This window comes from Teleopsis dalmanni, chromosome 2 (assembly GCF_002237135.1).
Source record: "Teleopsis dalmanni isolate 2A chromosome 2, ASM223713v2, whole genome shotgun sequence".
NCBI classification, from domain to species: Eukaryota; Metazoa; Arthropoda; class Insecta; order Diptera; family Diopsidae; genus Teleopsis; species Teleopsis dalmanni.
Genome location: NC_051847.1, coordinates 54,968,792 through 54,994,928, shown reverse-complemented (window position 1 = coordinate 54,994,928; position 26,137 = coordinate 54,968,792). Strand labels below are relative to the sequence as shown.

Below are 26,137 nucleotides of genomic sequence, written 5' to 3'. Positions count from 1 at the left end.
AGATTGCATGAATAATTTATTTTTTAATATTTATTTACCATCAATACTTTCTATTTGAAGTTGTTTGATGTTTTCACTTTTGAAGCCACCTATTATTTTTTTCACCCGTTCATAATAGACCCATCTAGAGGGTGAACCACCAGAAGGGCCAATTTTGCAATTTTCCTTTCTTTAAATTAAAAATTAAATATTATTATTATCTTCATTACGTTAATTCCAAATACCTGAATTTTGAGGTCATGTTATTTATTTTCGTTTGCACTTCTTTGGGGTTGTGCATAAACCCGAGTTGATTTAATGCATCGCTGATTTCTTTATGCACATGTCCGTTCTTGCGTGCACCACGAAAGCCTTCCATATTGCACTCCCAAACCTCCAAAAGTGCATTTTCTGCTGCTTGGGTCCAACCGTACCTTTTTTTATAACTCTTCTTCTCCATCGCCAATTCTTAACTGTTTAAATTTTATTCAAAATATTTTCCCGGTTTTGTTAAAGTCAGCTGTTTTTAAAAATACATGTCACTTTTTCGTTATCTCAATTTTATCTTTTGCTTAAAATTTGTTTTTAACATAGTTGCATTTGAAAATTCCCTTAGTTTCATGCTTCGTTTCAGCGAAATTAAGGCTATTTTCCTTAGTTTCGTTTTGACATTGAAACTAAGTTGTGTATGGAAAAAACAACTTAGTTTCGCTGAAACGAAGATGAAACTAAGATTTTTACGAAACTAAGGTGTGTCTGAACAGCATATAACACTAATATGTTTTGTTATTCATTCTCAATTATATATGTACACAAACAATACTTATTAAAATTGAACAACATTTATTCACCATAATTAAAATTTATACATTTTCTTATTGGCTCTGTGTTAATTTTATGTCATATGGAGTGAAATTTGATATTTGATTTATACGTCAAGATTGGTGAAATTTGATAATCTCGTAGATAAATATCACCACTGACAAAAAATTTGAACTGATGTTGCTGATTTGTTCCAACGTACCACTATTCCCTTTAAATCTTGTAATAATCGATTCAGCAGAGTTGTTATTAAATAAATGCAGTAACTTGTGTCGGGTTATTTTTCATATAAATATTATTATTTTTAAATACATTTCAAACTAATTTTAATTATATAGTGTTAAATAATAATCGATTTTATAATATATTTATTCAGAGCTTAGAATTTAAGTTCATTTTCACAAATATATGTGTAAAAAATATGCACGAACAAATGAGGCGTAAACACCTTAAGTGAGGTAAAAATGAAAATATTGTTTTAAAAATATTAAATGCTGAGAAGTTACATTAATATTGTAGGTTGTTTTTTATTTTTACATATTATACTGAGTTCAAATTTTTTAGCTTATATTTATATAATTACACAACACAAATGTAAAAAATTATTCATAATCGAATATGGTCGAACAAAATATTGCCATTTTATTTTTAAATGACATAACTAATATCTAATTGCTTTTATTATTTTTGTTGAATACATATGGAATATGGATATATTACAAAAACATTGTGTTATGTTTTTAAAAAAGTGCATAAAATAATAAATAATTTTATGCCAAGTTAACGTATTGCAAATAATCTATGTATTATATATTCTTCTAATATATTAATATTTAGAAATATTAATCCAATATTTAAAAATGCTTATTGTATATATACAAGTAATATTACATAATAGCTTATATATAGTCTGAATTTCTATATTTACAACTTAATGTAAAATATGTATTATATTAGCCGGAATGCAAATTTATCACTGTTTACAGTTGATTATATTTAATTATTAAATATCTACTAAAGATTAATTATTAAAAATTAAATTTTGGATTTATGTTAATATTAAATATTTATAAAATTAACTGATTTATTAATTAATTTAATTTATGTTAACTCATCTTACCGTATGTATGATTCAAATCAACATTCATTGTCAACAAAAGGATCGATAAATATGGATACTAATATGCTATAAGAAAAGTGGGTAACAATGCATTTACTATTCATTTAAATGATCAATTTACAAATATAAATATAAATGTTATCTTTGCAGAAAAAGGGTGTTCCATGTCAAATCCACATTTATATACAGGGCAATCGCCTAACTCTTTTACCAACAATGAAGGTAAATATTTTAGCTCATATATAATTATATATATTTATAAATATGTATAGTTTACTCTTTATGTTATCATAAATATATACAATAAAGTAAAATTCATTTAAAATTTTATATATTTATTTCAGGTGTACATAATGATTCCGTTCTGCATGTTTACTTACCGAACAAAACTTCTCGATCAATTGTTTTTAACGAAAATAACACCGTACGCAATATCATCGAGGAAACAATCCGCACTTCATATGCTGGCAATAACGTGAACACATTATATTATGCACTTCGGTTAAATAATTTGATAACAAATGAAAAAATATGGCTTACTCGAACAAAATGTATGACGGATGTGCTTGCTTATATTTGGAATGCGAATTGCACGAACGTTCAATGTCCCAACTATGCACAATTAGGTAATCAACAGCAAAAGGTTGGTAAATATATTTCAAATAGCGTGTGGCGGGTTGAGTTGCGTGTAAGGTATATTCCAAGTAATATAAATACTCTATATAAAGAAGACATCATAACTTGCTACAACTTATTTGATCAGGTAAATAAATAAATAAAAATGTTATTACTGATCTAAGTATTATTAATATTTATTTTGTTCTTTTTAGATACATCAGGATTATATTGAATCAAATATATCTGCTGATATTGAAGTGGCTACACAAATTGGTTGTTTTTGCATTCGTTATTATTTAAAAACTAATGTAACGAAGTCTATGGATAGGAAGCAACATGTTGACTTTGTCGAAAAAGAAGTTGGTCTAAATCTATTTTTTCCGAAAGCTGTGATACATTCAATAAAGCCAAAGAATCTTAAAAAAATGATACAGTCCACATACAAGAAGTTGTATAATTATAGTGAACAGGAGTATATTACAAAGTAAGAATAAATTATACTTTATACTTTATTAACTTATCGTACACGTTGTATCTCATCTTCCACACGCAAACATTATTTGGAGATGGTCATACTACACAAACTACAGCTACTTTTCCCGTGCTATTATTATTTTTTTTTGAAGTTTTGTAGCACCTTTATTCTTTATAGAATGTCATCTTTCATTTTAATAAACATATGCACAGATGCATGTGAAAAATCAGTTATATGCTTAGTTTACAGTAAAAAGAAAAATTTATTGTAAATTATATATAATAATAACACATTACAATTTTTAAAATTTTTTTATAATAATTGATTACTACAAACAAGCTATTTTGATTATATTGATTATTGTAACTATTGTTGTTGTTGTGGTAACCCACAGGAATCTGCTTGTAACATCCATTTAGGGGGTGGTGAACGGTATTTATTCATCAAGATTGACGAGTGGCGCTAGGACGTAGAACCTTCCGTATTTTATAGCACGTAATATCTGCTATAATTATCAATTGTGGTCACCATATTTGCTCTATTGGGAGTCTAGATCCTTAATATAATATAATTGTATTAATTTATAAAAGTAGACTAATGTTTTTTTATATTTTTTATATTTTTAGATTCTTTGAACTTGTTAGTACATTATACAATTATAATTATGAAAAATTTGCCGTGACATTAAGCTCAGCTTGGAATATATCGGGAATATTTTACGTTGGCTACGATATTGGTATATATTAAGCATGTTTTTTTATTGAGAATCTAATATACAATAATATACACTGTTTATAGGAATCTCGTACCAAACTCATCCTCAAGCAAGCATAACAATGGTTGCATTTTTCACTGATATTAAAATGATAACAACATATACTCTACCCAAAGAAAATCCAACAAATGATTCTTCCACTTCTATTGAAGCCACTGATATAAGATGTAATTGTCGTGAGTTAAAAATTCAAATACGAATCACAACATTTAGTAATGATGAGGATTTAATTGTTACTTGTGATGGTCTTACGGTGATTATTAAAAACAAAAAGAAAAAAAATCCAGTTAAATATAAAAATTTATTTTTCTTTCAGACTGCTGACAGCATTGCGGATCTTATTGATGGTTACTGCCGTTTAATTAGCAACAATTTGGAATATAAAGTTTGGCAGCCATACCAGTCAAAAATAGGAAACCTAAATGAAACCAATTGCTTAGAGAATTTATCAACTGGTATTGATGATATCGATAATAGTAGTAAAAATACTATAAATTCAAGCGGTTCAGATAAAAAATCGACTAAGAAGCCAGAATTATCCGAAGACTATGCAGAAATTGGTTTAGTTGAAGAAGAGGGAGATTATTCAACTCCTACTGGTTTGTCCATTTACTTTCATTTATATGTATATATGTAATTACTTACCACTAATACTTAAAAAAAATAGATAAAATATTTTAATTTTATTATTTTGATTATTAGCGTAATTATGTAATTTATTTATCGAAACTATAATAATATACTTTTTCACATTTAGTTCGAAATTATGAATTGGATCGGAATCAAATTACGTTGAATGATGTAATTGGTGTTGGGCAATTCGGCGATGTTCATATTGGCACATTCCATATAAAAAATAGTGGCAAAAAGATGCAAAACTTAAAAAATAAAAATGACATCATTGATACCAAATTATCGACAGTAATACAAGTAGCAGTAAAAACTTGTAAAACCACTGAAGAGTCTGAAAATTCAGATCATTTCTTAGAGGAAGCATGTAAATCAATAAAATTATAGAAACTTACCACTCTTTCATAATTATTTTTTTTTTTGTACATTAGATATTATGCAGAAGTTTGATCATCCTCATATAATTCGTCTTATTGGTATCTGCAGCTCCTCTCCGATCTGGATCGTTATGGAGTTAGCGAAACTTGGTGAATTGCGATCTTATCTTAAAACTAATAGTGAAAGGTAAGCCTTCCTCTATGTAATTCTTACGTTGATCTAATTATTTTTTCCCCTTTTTGCCCTTCTTGTCTTTTTTATTCTTTTTCTTTGCCTCCTTTGCAGCTTTTCTTGCTGCCTTCTTTGCTTCTAAACAATAGTAAAAATGATTTTTTATTATTAAAAAATATTTGACATTTTCTACATCTATAAATTACATATATGGCAATGATTTAAAATCAATAATGTGGAAGAAATCAGTATAGCAAAGTTAATACATTGAAACAACTATCTTGTAACATTTATAAGTGTTAAAGAAACATAAATTTCCAATGGAAATGAAAAATCTGATACTATTCTTCTGTCAACAATATGTAATAGTAAAATAATTTGTTAACAAATCAATAAAAATATTAATTTTTAATTGTTTTCTCTCTAAGGATAATATTTTACCAATTTTGGCCATGGAAAAAATGTTCTGTTCAAAGCCTTATTTAATATGTTTAATACATACAACATAAAAGTTTACATTAGCTTGAACGCAAGCGAAAGAACGTAAGCTATTTTAAAATAGCAGATTAATAGGGAAACCAATCAGAGAAATTTTCACATTTGAACTAATATAATTATATCCACTGTATTTTATATCAATAACAATTTGATATAATTTTTTTATAAAAAATTGATTTAATAATGTATAAATACCGTCGATTTTTCTTTTCACTTCTCGTGCTGCTTCAAGATTAATTGGTAGCGGAGCGCACTTAAAACCAGCAGGAAATGCTTTTTCTAATCTAATGAAGCGATTTCCAGTACAATAGTATATTGGTAAACAAGCTTCCGGCCTGATTCTTGATAGCATCCACTCTTTAAAGTATAAATCCTTTTTCTCCACAATTTGCATTTGTGCTCCTTCAAGATCACGCCAATGCTGAATGGTTCGAACATTACTTAAATCTTTATATTTCCAAATTTTATTAGGAGTACGGCAGATTCTTTGCCAATTAGTTACTTCAACGAAGAAGTATGGATCTGAACTTGGATAAAAACGCATTTTTTTCTTTTATCTTTATAGAATGAAGAGAGAAACTTTAATATTATATTGCTATCAACTGTCAACAGCTTTAAGCTATTTGGAATCTAAGAAGTTTGTTCATAGAGATATTGCAGCCCGGAATGTTTTAGTCAGTTCACCAACATGTATTAAGGTAAATTTTGTAGGCCGAAATATTAGACTAATAATTTTGATATGTTATTGTTTGATAAAATTATTTTATATAATTCAAATAAATTTTATTTTCATTATTACAATATAAACATACTTGAATTTGAAAAAATTTTAAATATTTTCAAAGCTTGCTGACTTTGGTCTTTCACGTTGGGTATCTGATCAATCATACTATCACTCGAGTATGTGTAAACTTCCAATTAAATGGATGGCACCAGAATCAATTAATTTTCGTAGGTTTACAACAGCAAGTGATGTTTGGATGTTTGGTAAGTTTAGCATTAAGTATTTATCTGAAATGTGCCGTTTTAAATATTTAATTAACAGGAGTTTGTTGTTGGGAAATATTGATGCTAGGCGTTAAACCATTTCATGGTATTAAGAACAATGACGTTATTACTAAATTAGAAAATGGGGAACGTTTACCACTGCCGAATAATTGTCCTCCTCGTTTATATTCGCTTATGTCCCAATGCTGGATGTTTGAACCAACTAAAAGACCAAATTTTAAAAGAATCAAGGAAACTCTTTTGTAAGTATATAAAGTGAATATATAATAGTTTTAGTGTTTATTATTAACTTAACATTGGCGAGACAATTGCTTCTACTACTATAGTTGCATTTCGTCATACAATATTTTGAATATCTTTTCTTACGCTGTATGGATCATTAAGTCATTTTATTTATTTACAAAATATAGTTATACCTTTTGAATTATGACTCTTTTTTTCCCTCTTTTTTATTATTACTGCACAGTATTACATGAAAAACCCGTACTGCCAATCCATTTTTTTATCATCTTAGATCTTGTTCTGGATTGGCATCACACAGTGCTTGGAACTCGAACTTATTAGCCAACGTCTACCCATTAATCCACCTGAGACCATTTCAACTGTAACGGTTTTAGGAAAAAGCACTATTAGTGCCCTCCGCAGTAATAGTGCTCTCACTTTCTTGATAGAGGCTACCGTCTCTTATTGAATAATTGAATGCCAACCACCATCTGCAGTTTCCCAATCTAATACCTTATTTTTAATTAATAAAAAGTTACCTTTTAGTATAATGCCTAATTGTTTAAGCTCGTCTGATGTTGAAGCTCTGATCACACTCCCATAACCATCTCCATCCCTTTCGTCAAAGCTTTTGTAGAGGTTGTTAAAAAACTCTCAGAATTATCAAACCGGCAAATAGAATTTTTAATCGAATAATTCTAAACGTGGGTTTGGCATTTTTTCTGTATTGTCTTTCTAAAGGCGGACTTGGTATCCACAAAATGATAGATTGCATTTCTATGACACCACATTAATGATATGAATATGAGGCAATAATGACTAAGGCTACAAATGTATTGAGCACTGATGGCATATCTATGATTATATTTAAGCATCTCAGATCTCTTGGTAGTTAGGTCTTAGTTCAGTTTTTAAATATTTTACTTAGCTTAGACGCCATATCTATGGTTATGTTCAAGCATCTCAGACCTCTTGGTAGTTAAGTCTTAATTCATTCCAATACATCAAAAATTGACAAAATAATACCCTTGTTGAAGCAGAGTAAATTGGCAGTATAGGGGTAATGGTATAAGCCGATCTCTATGCTATCTCCAGTAACCAAAGTTATGAAGTCCTTGCTTCTTAAACAATCATCGCCACTTATTCACCTTTAACATGGTTTTATAAAGCGTCAAAGAATCCAAAGCGCCAAAGTACTGGTTTGCTTTCATCTCGCTAAAATCTTTAACACATTATGGTTCACGACTTGGTCTACAGGGCAGAGTTTTTTGTACAGTGCTCCTCGCCAATGCATTTGTTTCTTAAGTGGTTAAACATTTTGGGGATAGATATCTTTACCTATATTTCAAATCTTTGGACAAACTCTTTACTTCCCAAACTAAAAAGAAGACCCTGGGTACCATTTCGCTTAGTGAATTTAGAATACTCACCAACAACAACTACAAGTTTCCCGAGTTTCTAACTTGGCAGTATACTTATATTCTCTGTACATGTGAACGGTATTTGTAGTCGTATGACAGCTACTGTCAAAACAATTTCTCTAGATATCCAACTGACGTCAGAATGAATTTAGGTCTCTTTTCATTAGCCATACGTCGATCACGTTCTTCGTATCATGAATACATCAACTCCTACAGTAATTGAATTAACATCAGTGAGTTCTGTTTTACACAAGGGCTTTCTGCCCTCTAAATCAAGGCAGTATCTTCGAGATAATGGTTGTGATCTAACTCAATCCATATTGGTGTACAATAACATTTAAGCGAAATACTCACTCAATCTCTGCACTATGTTGGACTCCATATATACAACCCACAACCGCTTTGCTTACTTCATTAGCTAACTCACCCTATTAATATACTAGTCCAATGCCTACCTTTTATCTTTATACTTGTTTATGGTTGAGTGTGTATGTCTGCTGTGTGCAACTGACATGATCCCATGATAGATTAGAACAGAATTTGAACTGGTGTTTAATTCAAACAAGCAGCTCGGTAATAATATTTTTCAACGATATCACTAACTTTGAATTCATTATTTATTGATAATCATTATATGTTAAAAATTGCTGGTAATGAGTTTTGAATTTCGTAATCAATAAAAAAGTAGAACAGATTGATTAAGTGAAAAAAAAGAAGAAACGAGGAGATATTGGCCTAAAGCATATGGCTCCAAAATGCTAGTATATATAAAAAATCACATGATTTCCGAAGTTTAGAAATGAAAAGGTTTAGTTTGTTTAATTGAATTTAAATTTTATAATGAAATCAAAAAAATAATGAAAAAATTACATTGTTTTTCCGCAAAGAAAATCTAGTCGAGTTAGATTATTTGATAGAAGCATATAACTAATTGCAACTAATTGACTTTAACTCTAGTGAAATCTTATCAGAAGAGCGTCGAAATGATTCAGAAGTGATGCGCAGGGAGAACCGAAGAGTAGCTGCAATATCTTGGGGTGGTTGTGATTTAGAGATACCACCATTAAAACCAAGTAGAAATCAACATGAAGGAGGTTTGTTATTTTAAAATTAAATATATTAAATTTAATATATAATTAATTTTTTTTTTCAGAAATGACCGCAATCGGACCTAATTCTATCGAAAATCAATTAAGTCCTCAAACCTATATAATAGCACAAAATCCTGAGATCTTGGCTAGATTAATGATGGATAACGAAAACCGTAGCATTAATCCCGCAGCATATACTACTCCAGCATCGGTATTTAATACATTAGCTGTAGAAATAGATAAAACTAAATCAAGTAATCTAACAAATAGCAAAGATATTGCGCTAAAGACATTTAAGCTTCCAGCAATTGAATTGCTTAAACTAGATCCAATTGCAAATGCAAATCAGCCAATTAAACCATTAGATGAATCTATTGAGACAAAAATGCAAACAAAAAAATCAGATACAAATCAGATACCTAAAGTTTTTTCTAATTGTAATAAATATGAGACATACCCTAATGCAACAGCATCTGTTAACATACAAAAAGCTAATATAGGTGCAGGTAGTTTAGAAAAGATTCATTCATCACAAATCGGTACACTCAACCAAAATGATGCAAATAATATTGCTATATGTAATACAAATCCAAATCATATGCTTAGCCAAAGAATTCCAACACATTTTAATCAAGACAACTTAGCAAGTGTTCCCATGCATCTTCTAAATTCTACACAGTTTATGACATATCCTAACAATGGTTCTATAATTCTATCAGAACAATATTATCATCACACAGAACAACCAATTTGTGGTAGTTTAGAAAGAAACCAAGAACCACATATAGTAAAGGCAATGAATTTCATGCAACAAAAAGGTGGTAGCCTCGAACGTAATCAAAAATTATCGGATTCTTATGAAATGATGAGAAATCGTGTAAAGCGCAGTAGTAGCTTAGAACGTTCAATTACACACAATAGTGTTATGAGATTTATGATGCAACCAGGTAATTACGAAAGAAAAACTTTTTATAATATGCGCCGCAATCAATTGAAATTAGAAGAAGAACCTTTAAGAGAAGATATCTATGATTTTGGAAGAAATTTACCAGACCCTGCTATTAATAAAGGAGTCTGTACAGCAGTTGTTCAAGAGTCGCCAATACCAAATTTGAATTGCGAAAATTTTTCAAAGAACACAACATACACACCAATGGCGCCATGCACAACGGGAAGTCATCCAATTAATGAAATACAAAATTATAATAATTACCCTTTTAATGAGGTAGTATCTGATCCTCAACATCAACCAACAGTGGCAACATTTCAACATAACGACACTCAGGTTTGAACAAAAGGCCCTTTGAATTCTAGCTTTTTCAGTTCATTTTTATTTCTTTAAGTTCGAAAGTGTACGTTTTGTTCAAAGTATTTAAAAGTAGTTGATATGATGAACTGATTGAACAAGTCAATCACAATTAGCAGTTTTTTATTTGTAGATTTTACGTTTGCATTTTGTATTTCTTTTTTTGTTTTTTTTTAGATATATTTAATGTAAATGTAAAGGAGCTGTACAAATAGAAAAATTTTGTAAATTAAGCAAATCTTCGAAAAAATTATCTTCAATTTTTGTTTTTTGTTTTTAAAATTTTTGATCTTCTCATAACCAAGTTGGGAGCAGTAAGTGGTCGTCTAAAGAGACGAGTGGCTCCGGTACGTTAATCTTTTATTTGTACAGCCTTTAAATTATCACCATTCACCTTAATTATGAATATTATTTTTAAGTTTTAAGATTTCTTTTTTATTTCTACTTTGTTTTTTAGTTAAAACTAAAACATTTTTTCCCATTTTTCCCATAGAGAGCATCCGAAAATATATCTTTTTATAATCAACATGCATATAAAAAGAGAATTGAGGATTCTAAATGGACCGGATCAATCAAAGGCGCAGAAAATATGGTAATATATTATAATTCAAAAAACTTATATACATACATACAATAATGTGACCATAACATCACACATACCACAGACATCGTTTAATCTCTGTGGTTCCTAAGAAACTTGGCGAGTGTATTTTGTATGGTTGTGGGAAAAATATTAACTTACCGTACAAATCTGTGTATTAAGATTATTTATTACCGATGGCTTTGCGTCTACGATATTAGATCATTTCCAAAAGCTATAGAGACATCACGTGCACCAAAATTTTTTTAACCTGAGTTCTATTTTTCGATAAAGCTAAAGTTGTGGTGATGTGCCTTTCACATTTTTCTCCAGTTCTTTCACAATAGCTGGCATGTCTAATTTTTTCTATTAAAAAACATTCCCAATTATTTTATATGTTTATATCTTTGTATAAATGTTGATGAGAGCCTTTTTGAACCAGTTCGTCAGTCATATTTTTAGTCTCTGTTCTGCAGCTTCCGAGAATCTAGTATATGTAGATCATTCATATTTTATATCACATATCTATATATATTATATATATATATATATCATATATATATATATATCATATATATATATATATATCATATATATATATCATATATCTGTATATATCATATATCTGTATATATCATATATCTATATATATCGTATATATACGATATATATATATTATCTATATGTAATAAACTGTTTTTTTTCTTTATTTTTATAAAATTGCATCGCTTGACATATTCATTTCTTTCTAGGAGAAACGTTTCAGTTTGAATATTTTAAATTCTTCTGATAATGATTCTTTAGCGTCTGGTCCGTCAAGTCTACCCGATTGTATTCAATTTAAAAAGAAAAAAGGTGGGGTATATACGAGCTCACATATATTTAAAAGGTTTTAACTTTTTTTCACTTTGAATATTGTTAGACGGTAATAATCAAATGTCAAATAGTGATACAAGTGATAAAGCTGGACGGCATATAGACCGAAACAATGATGAAGTTTATGTCGCAACTACGAGCGTAGTGAAAGCAATTATGATGTTATCGCAAGGTGTAGAAAAATCCAATGCTCAAAGCTATTTAGACTTAGTGAAAACTGTGGGTTTCGAATTGAGAAATCTACTTAAATCTGTTGACAAATTATCATATGTGTTCCCCGCTGAAGCACACAGGTAATAAAATTTAACAATTTTTTAAGTTCAGTAAAAAACAAAAATCATATACTTACAGAGAAGTGGAAATGGCACATAAAGTACTTTCAAAAGACATGCATGAACTAGTTGCTGCAATGCGGCTTGCTCAACAATATAGTGACACAACTTTAGATAATGAATACAGAAAGTAAGTAGATATATTTTAATAAAATTATATTTATAATAAAATATATTTTTTTTACGTGATATAGAAGTATGTTGTCAGCAGCACATATTTTAGCAATGAACGCCAAAAATTTACTCGATGTTGTTGATTCAATTCGTCAAAGGTACACAAAATTATTTCCTCCACAACAATCGCAACAAAATTTGTTTGTGTTACACAATCCCAATCAAAGTAATTTACATTCTTCGAAAATCGATATACAGGAACCACCTACTGTTATCTCATCAACAGGTAAAAATGAAGACGGATATGAAGTTATGTCAACCGAAACATACCAAAATACTTCAAAAGCTTCTGACCCCTGCATTTCTCAAATACTTGATGAAAATAGTTGCACGAGCAGGGATGGGGTAATATCAAAATCGATGGAATTGATTCAATCAAATTCAAGTTCCATTAGCAATGCCGACTCTTTGGGAAGTATAATTACCGATAAACCACTCAAAATAATTGAAGACTCAAATAATTCTGTTAATAATCATGTGTACTCTAATACCACTTCTCTGCATGGACATGTGTAAAACATATTCGTCAATATTAATGTTTTGTACTTCATAATACTAATATTATTATAACTTAACTATTTTTTACTATTAATTTATTACATAACTAAATTTGTAAAATAGTCGAATAATAATACAATATAATAAATATAAATATTTTTTAATTTAACGTATGACAGAAAATCAAAATTATTTTGCTATACAAAATGCTATTGGACGTTTATCAAAGTTATTTTATTAGCAGTTTCATAAAAACATGTATCAGTATCGAATTCAAGATGGGTTGTATTACGTTAGATCTACAAATTTTATTTTATTACTTTTTGCATTTATTGTCTGTACAATAATATATAGAGGCAACAGTTGTAGGTAGTAATAATTGCCTACATGTACTACGCTTACAACTCGGAGAAAGTCATTTCAGGTTAACCAATACATGCACAGATATCTAGAGACATAATAGCTCATAAGCTGCCATTTCCAATATAACTATTCCTGCCAAACATATAATCCCAAAACAGATAGTACAAACATTTTCGTGAAAATGCTACAGTGCTTCGCTAGTCGGGTTGAGGGTTTTATAATATAATAGGCTATGAATGCAATCCGACTTTAAAGATCCATTGTGCGCAAGCATACACATTAGTTTGTTTCATTTGTTTTAAGAATTTTAGAGTTTTAAACTGAAATACAACTAATACAATTTAAGAAACTAAGTCAAATTTTGTTTTTTTAAATAAATAATTTTAAAACATAAAAAAATATAATGGAAACTACATCTTGGAGCTGGAAGATTTTAATACTTTTCACAATTAAAGGCTGCTTGTAACGAACAGTTAACACATCAGATCTTACTTCAAAGATTGGAGTTATTGTGGACTTATCCACAATATGGGCAATGTCATGGGACAATGATTTCAAATACAGTCGATAAATTTATTTTATTGTATTTTTTAACAAAACTGTTTCTTTTTTATATGATGCATCGGAGACTGATAGATAGTCTTTGAGTCTTTTAAATAAAACTTAAAAATAGACACAACAAAAATGATACTCATGGCTAGCAACTCCATTTTTACTAAATTAATGTGTGTGATAATTTACGAAACATATAACATAGTAAAAAGTTACGTTAGTTGACAATTTAATTACCAACTGTTTAAGTGTCGTTAAATTGCAAAAAGAGAAGAACACAACACTACAGTTTAGTGCATCTAGATCTAAGTTATGAAGCCAGTTGTCATCGTCAACCAAGTGTTCCTTAGAAATTCTTTCGGAGTTTCATCGTTCACAAGAAAGGTAAAATACGCATGGACACTGATCTCATGAGTTGCTTGAAGAATACATTTTTAAGCATTTTGATTTGTTGTAAAAGCAAATTAGATTTGTGATTTATCGGAACATTCAAGAATTTCAGCCTGAGATTGACTGACGTACAACTTAATATCTGTATTTTTAAAGTTTCTAGATGGTTCTAACCCTTGTATTTTTAATAATACGGTAGCAGAATGAGCCTATAGGTCTATGTGAATCCCCTTGGGATCGCTGGCATAACCTAAACTAACAAATGGTGCCCTAATGAATTGTGATTCGATTTTATTCATGATAGCCTATAATGTCTCATTAACAATATGGACTATGACGCGGGATTTTCATTTTCGTAAGCTAGTTATGATAGGCAAGTGTTTGTATAGTAACTTTCGCAAACATTATTAAAGTATTCATTACATCCCGGATCATCTTATTATGGACTATGACACGAGTTTTTCATTTTCGTAGGCTAGTTATGATAGGCAAATATTAGTATATTAACTTTCGCAAACGTTATTAAAGTATTCATTACATTTCAAACAGTCTTATATTGTATATATATATTGAATCTTACTTGAATAACTTTTTTTTACGTCTAGTACTTAATTTATAAAGTTTTTAAATATTCATTACATGCCGGACAGTCCTATTACATTATGTATATTGAATGTTACTTGATAGTTATTTATTTTTTTATTCATTATAAATATATAATACAGAGAATATCTTCTTCTTTGATATAATATATGTTATACAAAATCTTCTTTGATATAATGCTTCAATTAAAGCAAGTATGGTAACCACAAAATTATAAACTTAAGGTTTGTTATATATTTTGTTTGTTGCATAGCAACTTTCAAACCCATAAAATCAATATGCATTAAGAAAATATTTGATTCATTATTGGCATATATATCTAAACTTGTAGTTTTTGTAGTAGAAATTACTATTTTATTTTCTATTTACGTAACTAAATTCGAATGTAAGTTTTTTAAATTGTATCAACTAATATTTGTTGTAAAGTAATCAAAATATATTTTAGTTACTAAAAGCATATAAGTATGTTCGATAAATTAGCAAATATTTTAAAGATAAAGAAGGAAAAAATGACAATATTAGTTATAGGCCTTAATGGTGGAGGAAAATCAACCATTATAAATCATTTTAAGAGTTTAAACGAGCAAACTACTATAACAGTTCCAACAGTAGGTTTCACAATTGAACAGTTTCAGAGTAAGTAAGAGTACGAGTACAATCTAAAAACTGAATATCTATCTCTAGGCATACGTCTAGTCTACAAGTTGTCTTTAAAATTTAAATAAGTATAATAAAATTTTAATAGATCAAGGAGTACATTTCACAATCATTGATACATCTGGGGCAAGGAGACATAGGAATTTATGGGAACATCATTTTAAAAATTGTCAGGGTATTGTATACGTGATAGACTCCAGTGATAAAATGAGGATGAGTATGAATATATTATAAAGTTACAATATTAAATAAATATTAAAATTAAATATATATATATTTCATTTCTAGTTGTTATAAGAGATGAAATAAATTTATTTTTAAATCATCCACACTTGGAAAATCGAAAAATTCCAATACTATTATTTGCTAATAAACAAAACTCTGAAGATGCAATGTCAAGTTCCAAAATTGCGACTGGTACTACCGATTTCTATATTATGAAGTAAAAAATATTAAACTATTAACGGTTATTTCAGTGTTGGGTTTAAATGAGATTAATAATAATCCATGGTACATTAGTTCAAGTGAAGCAATTTCAGGGGTAGGGCTTGAAGAAGGAATTCAATGGCTAGCAGAACAAATTCGTTTATCAGTACAAAGCTCTAAGCATTCCAAATGAAATATATGAATAATCAAATTATTTTATGTACATAATTTTACAAAATTTTAATAATAAATAAATAATGTTCAATGTATAGTGAAAAATGATGAAATTAATATTGATATAACTAAAATTAAAACATGACAAATTATTTAGTTACTTGGGCATAATATTTCAAAAGAGCGGTAAAATACACCGAGTTTTGAACCGAGTGCGAAAAACAAACATTCTTTAATATCAGTACACATTTCATCCATGTTTACAATCTTAGACAAACCAGAAAAAAATCAGGAACGAGAATGTAAGTGTACCAAATAGTCATAGAAGTATTTTGTTATATGGAGCTTAATGAAGATCTATTGGAAAAATGGATTTCAGCAGAATCGAAGCTATTGAGATGAACTTCTTTCAGATAGCGTAGCGAAGATAAAAAATAGGAACAAGAAAATACTTTCAGAAATCGGCTTGAATGACGAAAACTTATCAAAACACACCCCATGCTTTAAGACAAAACGGGTTTAACTAAAGAAACTTTATGGACAGATCTTTTACTTTGGATGATTAAAAGAATATGTAAACTTATCAGCTGGATGTTAATTCGCAGAATTATATTAATGTCTTTATAAAGATTGTGGTTCATTTCGATGCGGTAGTCGTCGTTAACTCGTAGAATTCAAAGAACTTACAAAGAACTTTTCTCTCGAAAACTCCTACGGCAGTTTCATCATTATGTGATAACGCAGATTCTTCTGCGGCATACAGTAGTATTGATAGCATGAGCGATAGAGCATAAGTTTTGTCTGTCGAGAGAGAGTTCTGTATCCCAATTGCCTACTACGCCATATGAGCTTCTATTGGCAATGATGATTGTTTGTCTGATCTCCAAGCTGAAATCGTTGTTTGTTACGGCAGAGCCAAGGTATATAATCTTCTTGACATATTCGCAAATATAAGCGCAAGCTACCAATGCGACGTTCGAATAAATCATATTTCTAACAGTATTCGACATATATATTTTGTTTTGCCCTCATTCACTGCTAAGGCCCAAATTTGCAGATTCGTTTTCAGTACGAGTAGCAGTAAAGGCTGCAACATCATAATATTCCTACGTCAGACCAAAAGAACCAGAACAAAAGCACATGGACAAAGTTGTAACAGGCGTTTAAGTAAAAGTTAACCAAACTTTTACTGGTTAACAATTTAATTATATGTTAACACAATGGGCATGTAGGCCTAAGTAGATTCCCTGCTATCGCCGGTATAACCTAACTTAAGCTACTGGTCGAAAAAAGACACTGACATATAAGGTGAAACTTAGTTTCTTTCGTCTCTGCAGAACCATAACCTTGACAAAAGTTGTTATAGGATTGACTAAGTCTCATTGCATAACTTCGATGAATGGTCAGCAACGATACCATAGTATCAAGTAGGTTTTGCTTAAGTTGAAACAGTTGACTTCTTGAATATGCTATCCACAATGCATATATTTCAGTGATTAAAAATACCAACAAAATAAAAGAATTGAAATTGTACACAGTTTTGATTTTAAAGTAAATTTTATTAATATCTTGAAATGTTGAACATAATGTTTCATATACAGAATTATTATATATATTAAAAACTTTTACTTTATCTAAAATCATATAGAATATTTTATGTGTGTAATTATATTTTAAATTATGTTTTACATTCATCCGGTTTTAAATTTTGTTCGTGCGAATTATGCTGTTGCTTTAAAAAAACACTTAAACGAGTTAATAAAAATTGTTTATCGTGGCCTTCCAAAACAAGTTGATTTCTTAATATATTTACTAATTTTTTATTTGCTTCGGACACTGCATAGAAATAATAGGCACAAAATAGAAGTAATATTAAACTTGGTATCGCAAATTTGGCTGTTCCTAAAAAGAGTAGAATATCTTTTAAGAATTGTGGCATTTTTAAAAATACCGTCATTGGTGCATCCCATACAAATTGCAGTCCACCAAATGGTCCACAAGAACTGGAGGGTGTTACTACTGCTATTACATATATAACAGGCAATAATACTATTAAATACGATAATAATAAAACAATTAAAGATATTGATTTACATCGTGTACTACCATATAGCAGTTTAGACGGATTAGAATTAACTAAACACTGAAACTTTTTTATATAAAACATGAAAAACATAGCAATCGCTAAGACAGCATGTATAACGGGTGCAAAAAAGCTACTAAGCCAACAAATAGTTTGCATATATACTACATCTAAAATATGTTTTGGCAAATCAAAATCTTGTTCTCCGAAATGTGTTATGATATCATGCTTTACATTTTTCGCACATAACGCACGTGGAAAATTAATACAAAACGTGAGAAGTACATGACATATAAAATCAGTTAAGATTAGTTTATAGAATTGGCAACCTACAAAAGTTTCCCAGCAACCATGTTCATCCTTTGCATAATTACCGTTTGGCGTGGAGACTATTAAGTAAAATTGACTTAATAAAATTGCTAAAGAGACGAATCTCAATAGTGATATTCTTAACAGATTTATTTTGACAGTATATAATGGTGAATATTTTTCAAATTTAGAAAAATAATTGAAAAATGTCGGTAATATCAGATTAGAACAAATAATTAAAATATAAGGAGCGTAAGCTAAAAAAAGCATTAATATTGTGTGATCATCGAAACTATGTTTGAATATGTGTTGAAAATTTAAAATAGAATACTCTAAAATATATGAAGAATTACCATGTCCTTCTTCGATCAACTGATTCTGTAAGCTAATATTTAGCAGGAAATAAATCATAAAACTAAAAAGTGATAACAGCATTAATATTATGATGTTCACAACGATTCTGGATAATGTTAGTTTGATCACATAATTTTTGGTGCGATGTCTACGTTTATATTCTAAATATTTAAGAAGTAGTAAATATTTTATTTCATTAAAAATAGCTTTATGTTTGATTTGTGCAGAATTCTTATTATGTATACAAAAATCCCAGCCACTAAAGGCTAAATTACAAAAATCTGTATTCTGCCATTTACCATAGATAATGCGATCTTTGAACTCATGATAAGCATTTTTCAGAATTGCAAATAAAGATATAAGTAAATTCAAACCAAAAATAAAAAAGTAGGCAAGAGAAAAATCATAAAAATTTTCTGCACTCATTTTAACATTGGAATATGCACCATAAAATATATATGTATTTTTTAATAATCCAGTTCCCTTGATGATATCTACTACGTTTGAAGAGCTATAATGATCATCAACTGGAAAAACATTATCGCGCTCTGGTTCTGAACTATTTAGCCAAAATATATTTGGTAAAATAAGAAATAGTAAAACAAAGACAAACATAACAGTGTTAAGCACAAAAAGCCAACGTATAAATAAAAAATAACTTGTTATGCCTGTTCCATAGTTTCCTTCGATCTTCTTTAACGATGAATGCCATAGCTGCATCTTTGTGAAAAGCTCAGTAAGTGATAATCTTAACCTTTGCCATATCTTACGGTGTTTCCATTTGAATTGATTGAATCCTTGAAGTCGGAGTTTAGTAGCATTCTGCAAGATAAGTAGACAAATATTTTATACATATACATAAACATATACATTAGAAAAGTTTTATATATTTACCTGTTGTGATTTACGTAAATCAAAAAATAAAAACGATGATAATATAACTAAAATTAAAAAAAAAAACAAAGGCATATAAAAATATTTAATAATAAATAAAATCTACTAACTTTCATTATTTTATTCATGTACTAAAATTTTCCTAGTAACCTTTACACCTTTTGCATTTTATTAATATTAGAAAAATGTCATTCTTTATACAAAATCATTTTGCCAGTAAAGTTGAAAACAGTAATGTTTTCAATATGTTGATCCTTCGAAATCATACTATAATCTCAATGATCAGCTTCACTAAAACCTTTTTTTTTATTCTCTTTTATGTTGAACCTTGCTAACAGTCTGCAATCATATAAGATTGGACAGCATGTCATACTAAATTAGTTGCCCGCAAATGTGTATTGTTCTTAGAAGCAATATAGAATTTATTATAATATATTGACCAGTGAACGAAAATAAACAGTACATTATCGTAGTGTACTACTCATATCTGAAACATCAAACATTTTTTGTGTAAGCGAACACAAACTCTGAAATTTTATTTTACTGTTTGTGTTTTTTTTTCCCGAAGGTAGTGATCTTTTTAGTGTTCTTTTCCCGAAGGTACTGATCTTTTTAGTGTTCTTTTCCCAAAGTAAAATAAAATTATACAATTCTTAAAATTTTTTCAATTGTCTCGGATTTTTTTTAATGTAACATACTATTCGTTTTATGTTTTTTATCAAAGATGACAAACAGTACACTATGTTCGATACTTTAATGTTTGTTTGCATTCACTGATATTGACTAAGCACTTTAAATTTATAAAATCCATTCATTGCTGCAGGAGTCATCGGTAACTACTGTTTACATATGATACGTAGCAAATTAATACTCAATTTCGATTAAATTACAGAAGATAATAATGTTCAAAATGAAGTTAATGCATTTCCTTAATACTCCGTACAATTTAGCTAATGTCTTTGGCTACCGTATTTCTTATAATTTGACTAAAATTAGAGTCTTCAACTACTGTATCGAGACTATGTTTTAAACGTGCATAGGGCATAATACTTTGCAATGGAGTTACGAGATCCTATATACATTCATTTATTACTGGTTTTTAACTATTTTTAGTGTTGTGAGTTTTAAGGTATTTACAATACACCATACGATGTCTATTGTGTCGCTATTTTTTGTTTGTTTTCCTTCTATTTTATACATTAACAATACTCGAAAATGTAAACCCAAAGTTTTGTTACATTACTCTAAGCTTTAATCTTACTAACGCTTAATAATTCTTATTGAGATAATACAAATGCCTGCAGACAAGCTAAAGAATCCATGTCGTATCGATCAAAACCCAGAAGTGGCATCCGACATGTCACAGGGTTTCTTATTGGGCGTTGTGGAATTAAAAAACAATCTATAGAACCTTGGTATTACTAGAAACGATACTTGCAGACTTTGTTGCGGAGAAGAGGAAATAGCAGAACTCATTCTATGTCACTGTGATAGTCTCTCCAAACTCAGACTTTGACTCTTATCTACTGCCTATCCACTTATAAAGGAATTAGGCAACATCTCTCCAAAGAACTTAACTGCTACTCGTCTATGGTAGTGACAAGTTCCCAACCCGTTTTTTCTAAAATCTAAAAAGTAATAATTCCTATTAATATTTTTTTAACTTCAATCCTCACTGAAACTGGAAACCGAAAATAAACAAAAATATATAATATTGAACTTTTTAAAATTATACATAATCTTTATGGAATAAAATATATATGTATTTATAAGAAAAGAAAGAGTTTATTATATATCACAACAACTGTATTAGGCTCAATTAAATTGCTATCACTATATATAATTTTATATATATATATACGTATCATATGTCTTTTTTTTATATAATACTTTGATTATAATGGCTTGTTAGAATAAGGAAAGCCAGTAAGCTTCTCATAATTTATTCACACAATGTTGTATCATGTTTCTCCTATATATTATATAAATCAATTAATACCTGTAATTTAATCTTAAGTTCCTTTTTCTGTTCCATTGGCACAGGTATTAACTTTATTTGTAAAATTTCTTCCCATATTCGTCCTTCATCCGTAAGTACTTCTGATAAATCTGGAAGCAATGAATTTTGCAATTCATTGTTTTTATATGTATTTCTTTTGGTTGTAGGGATTGGTTGCCAATACTTATTAGGTTTTGTATCTTTTGAATCTCTCTGAATTCTCCTACAAGTTCCTGAAATATAAAATGTAAACCTCAATATATAAAGTGTACAATTGATTTTCCATTTTAAAATTGATTTATTCGGATTATTTTAAAATTAATATATTAATCGTATTTAAATGTATTTTGTTTAATTAATAAAAAAGATATTTCAAAATTTCAAAATGTTTATTCGAAATTTGTTGTAATCTCAACTTACCCAAGCGATTTTGTTTTGATGGAAGAAGTGTTGTTATTACATTATCAGTTGGGAACCCTTCCCATTCGGAGCTATAAGTTTCTTGATAAAACTCTCCACCTGCTTCTTCCCAATCTAAAGCATTTTTTTGTTTAAAATTCTTACGAAAACTTTCTGCCATTATATTTTGCACTCAAAAATTTTTTGTATTCTTTAATTTCGATGCATGGAAAATATTTGTTGTGTCGATAATAAATAGATACCCGGTAGAAACTACACATCGCTCTGAAACAGACACAAGGCGCTCTTACACGTTTAAAAGCACATAACTTTTATTTGCATCACACATTTTAACATGAATAGTTTAGTGTGGACTTGAGGTAATAAAATGTTTTTATTCACCACGAAATAGTGTGTTTGCCATATTCACAAATATTCCATATTTATTTTGGATATGTTTACTATATACCACAAATTGCTTAATCAATTGCTTTATACAATATAACATTCTGAATATTATAATATTTGGTTTTCTGTGGCTCGCAAGTGTGGTAAGAAAAACATGCTGGCCTGTATTCGTTAAGCGAGACATTGGCATCACTGTTGCAATCTGTCAATTGTTTTGTATTCAGCAATATTCGCGATATATTCATAAAGAATAATATATATAATAACTTAAAAATATATATTGCATTACGCATATTTAGTATTTTAATTATATTGAGTACAACAACCATAATAAAAACAAACATAAAACAAATTTATGAAATTAATTAATTAATTTTTTTTTTTTGCGGTACAAATCTGCAGAATCGGTTTGTTTGTTTATGATCTTGTAACTCCAGCATGGGTGAGTTATGAGTTAGGTTTTTATTTTAACTTGCGTACACAATCAACAGCACCTATAACACCAGGAAAGTGTGTCGCATTAAAGAATCAGTGTGACACAATCAATTAGTGAAATGCATATTAACAGTATTCTTTTCAACTGTAGAAGTGAAATTCTTATATACTTCTGCATATCAACGTACCCTGAATAATAAAAGCTTCCTCTTTTATTATGAAGCATAATGTTGATTTGCTCATTGGGCATACAAAATTTTGTTCTATGTCGCGTAAAAATGATCTTGCATAAAAATGCAGCGCAGCCGTTAGCCTTATATGCTTCCGTATATAGGTATTTCTGACCGCAATCTCCATAAACGGACTCACTTCTTCCAAAAGATGTAGAGTTACTTTCTTATAAAGACGAAATAGCTCGACAAAATGCATATTTGGCAAATGAAATGAGTCAGTTGAATCACGTAAATAGCTTCGATGCACGTGAAACATAAGAGCAGCAAGATATTCCATGTTTGTTTCTGAAAAAGAGACAATATTTATTAATTTATGATTTTTAAAGAATTCTGAATATCTTACCCCAAACAATACGCAAACCTTTAAAATAGTCTTTTAAATGGAACTTTCAAAAACCTTATATTTTTGCCAGTTGCTCTTATCACATCCTAACGTTCTCGCATGGTGAGTTTTCCATGCTACATGAACCATAAACTCGAACGAAGTGACAAAAAACCAGCGATAACATTCTCGCATTAAATACATAAATGAGCCATAAGTTTACATAAACGAGCCACAAGTTTACGTAAATGATCCACAAGTTTCATAATCTTTCCCTAATTTTATTTACCCAGCAAAATTTCTGATCGACCTATTTAATAATATGAGCTATCTTCTTCTTTTATTATCCTCGTCTCCTAGTGGGAAAAATGGCTTTCACCATCTTTTTTATCGAACTCTGTCGATCGATGTCATTTCAAGAATAATTTGCTGCTTGCAATTCTGATTCAACAGTAATTTGTCATGATCCAGCAGGCTCCCCAACATGACAGTCACTTCCGTGGGGATTCCATCTGAGTACTTGACGAGCAATGTTGTTAGGAGGTCTGTGAAGAGTATGATCGATCTAACGCTATTTGCGCATACTTAATTCCTCAGAAGTTGGCATTTGGTTTATGACACCCCAAAGATTAGTATTGTTGATACGATTAGGCCACCAGATGTTGAGAATCTGATGCAAGCATTTGTTGTATTTTTCACAGATAACCTTTGTTTAAACTATAAAATACTCTTAAGAAGTCAATGAAATCCATATATACTGGAGTGCGAAATTTGACAACAAATATATCTAAGTCAAATCTGGAGATACCTAAGTAAGGTGGGGAAGGGCCGCAGTTCTTGCTATGTAGTAATTACTGACTAAAAGTAAACTCTGCCCAAGGGGCTGTTGTTACCACGATTGCGCGATTACGGGAGAGATATAAAAGAAGTTGTCCAGATAAAAGACTAGAAAATGAGGCTTTTACCTCATATTATCAAATAGATCGATGGGAAATTGAACTTGGTAGAAAGATTATGATCTCTAGTTAATTATCTTCGTGTTTGAGATAACAAAATTCCATCTATTATAATCGGTAGATGTTAGTAGCCTTGTAGATAGCGGACTTGGGAAAATGTATGCATGTCCAACTATGATAGAGTCCTTATGAAAGTTTTAGATGAGCTGGACTGCGAACATAAATCGGTTCTGTTTGTTCTTGAAATCTGCCCTATGAATATTATGACCCCTACGTTCTCTATCACTGTCTGGAATGCAAATATTATCCTGGATCTGGAGCCAGATAATAGTATTGCACCATGCACTTACGAAGAAATCTCCCAAATTATAGCGAGGCTAAAGATTAGTTCAGCGCCCGGCCATGATATAATTAACAACAGATGCCTACGTATTTTCTAAGACTTGGAAGCTGGCCAAGTCTTAGTCATTGTCTTCCCTAAACAGGATAAGATCCCACAGTTCCCGCAGAACTGGCGCCCCATAAGCCTGCTATCAACGATAGGAAAGCTAGCCGAAAGAGTAATAGCTATAGCGGCGTCACGCAATATTCTCCCTGACGATCAATCTGGCTTTAGGAATGACCTGTCCACTGAGCTTCAACTGGATAGAACGGCTCAAATGATTCAAACGGCACTCAGTAGAAGACAGTCGACTGGAATGATCAGTTTTAGCATTTCTAAAGCTTTTGGCTTGATAGTAAAAATGTCTCATGTAGGTGTTTCAGGCAGGCTAACTAAGATCATCGGCAGCTTCCTATGTGGGAAGCTTTTCGCACGAAAATCAACAGCGCTCTCTCGTCTGTCGGAACTATAGAAGCACGGGTTCTATAGTTCGGAAGCATGGCTTAAACATGTTCAATTGAAAAGAATTAGCTGTGCCAAAATTCTTCAACACTTCCAACCACTATTCAAAAATGAAATTCTCAACACTAAGAACAGGAAGCTGTTATATAACCAAATAATTCGACCGTCACTTCTATATGGATGTGTAGCATTTAGCAAAATCTCAAACAGTGCTATTCGCCAGCTAGAAATTGCACAAAGCCAGGCTCTGAGAAGATTTTTCAATGTACCATGGTACAATAGCATAAATGACATCCTCAGGGACCTCAAAATTAATCCGATCAAAAACTACATAAAACTAACAGGCTCCTTTGAGAGGTATGCAGATCTGAGGACAATTATTGCTTAGTCTGATGAAATGATAAACAATTATCCAGTCAAGACGTAGAGAGGGGTTATGAAGAAACCCCACAGTTAATAGAGAGTAAAAGTGCTCAAGTGCACTGACTCAACTAGCCTCAACATAATAATAATAAACCGAGGCAACGAGAAAAGAGCTTACCAGGAACCAAAAAGTACCTAGTTATAATTGTGCCTATTTGTCACAGAATACACGTATACATAAAGTATAAGCTTGAATGTGATTAATATAATAGCTGACTTTTAAACATATTTTAATAAAACAATGATTTGGAATGATTATAAATGTGTATGTGGAATGTGTTAAAGCACATTAAACAAAATTAAATAATCGCTTTAGATAATTTATTATTTAGGCCTTTT

At 30.0% G+C, this 26,137-nt stretch overlaps 5 protein-coding genes across 6 annotated transcripts; 2 read left to right on the top strand and 3 right to left on the bottom strand.

Annotated features, from left to right (window-relative positions):
- Nucleotides 1-30: 30 nt before the first annotated feature.
- On the bottom strand, nt 31-451 carry LOC119674576. Its single transcript, XM_038085721.1, has 2 exons — nt 225-451; nt 31-169 (listed from the first exon to the last, which is right to left on the bottom strand). The coding sequence occupies exons 1-2, from the start codon at nt 437-439 to the stop codon at nt 31-33; spliced, it is 354 nt and encodes a 117-aa protein (XP_037941649.1). The 5' UTR covers nt 440-451.
- A 698-nt stretch (nt 452-1,149) lies between these two features.
- Nucleotides 1,150-13,057, top strand: LOC119682482 (focal adhesion kinase 1). Its single transcript, XM_038095934.1, has 20 exons — nt 1,150-1,259; nt 1,962-1,998; nt 2,072-2,143; nt 2,266-2,684; nt 2,752-3,023; nt 3,641-3,750; nt 3,813-4,042; nt 4,106-4,388; nt 4,547-4,786; nt 4,851-4,983; nt 6,032-6,164; nt 6,312-6,453; nt 6,512-6,716; nt 9,075-9,211; nt 9,271-9,419; nt 11,008-11,106; nt 11,847-11,949; nt 12,017-12,263; nt 12,322-12,432; nt 12,497-13,057. Exons 3-20 carry the CDS (start codon nt 2,086-2,088, stop codon nt 12,990-12,992), a joined length of 3,567 nt encoding a protein of 1,188 aa, XP_037951862.1. The 5' UTR covers nt 1,150-1,259; nt 1,962-1,998; nt 2,072-2,085; the 3' UTR covers nt 12,993-13,057.
- On the bottom strand, nt 4,831-6,034 carry LOC119682483. The gene is made up of 2 exons (XM_038095935.1): nt 5,662-6,034; nt 4,831-5,106 (listed from the first exon to the last, which is right to left on the bottom strand). Exons 1-2 carry the CDS (start codon nt 6,008-6,010, stop codon nt 5,021-5,023), a joined length of 435 nt encoding a protein of 144 aa, XP_037951863.1. The 5' UTR covers nt 6,011-6,034; the 3' UTR covers nt 4,831-5,020.
- A 2,279-nt stretch (nt 13,058-15,336) lies between the features above and the next one.
- Nucleotides 15,337-16,181, top strand: LOC119682481 (ADP-ribosylation factor-like protein 6). Its single transcript, XM_038095933.1, has 4 exons — nt 15,337-15,518; nt 15,628-15,756; nt 15,828-15,956; nt 16,016-16,181. Exons 1-4 carry the CDS (start codon nt 15,347-15,349, stop codon nt 16,156-16,158), a joined length of 573 nt encoding a protein of 190 aa, XP_037951861.1. The 5' UTR covers nt 15,337-15,346; the 3' UTR covers nt 16,159-16,181.
- Nucleotides 16,182-17,809: 1,628 nt separating this feature from the next.
- On the bottom strand, nt 17,810-22,537 carry LOC119682480 (transmembrane channel-like protein 7). Of its 2 annotated transcripts, XM_038095932.1 has the most exons (4): nt 22,199-22,532; nt 21,779-22,011; nt 19,780-19,826; nt 19,542-19,707 (listed from the first exon to the last, which is right to left on the bottom strand). In XM_038095932.1, exons 1-4 carry the CDS (start codon nt 22,356-22,358, stop codon nt 19,635-19,637), a joined length of 513 nt encoding a protein of 170 aa, XP_037951860.1. In that variant the 5' UTR covers nt 22,359-22,532; the 3' UTR covers nt 19,542-19,634. The 2 variants fall into 2 exon arrangements, with proteins under 2 accessions (XP_037951859.1, XP_037951860.1); XM_038095931.1 differs by lacking the exon at nt 19,780-19,826 and having other exon boundaries at nt 17,810-19,707; nt 22,199-22,537.
- Nucleotides 22,538-26,137: the final 3,600 nt, after the last annotated feature.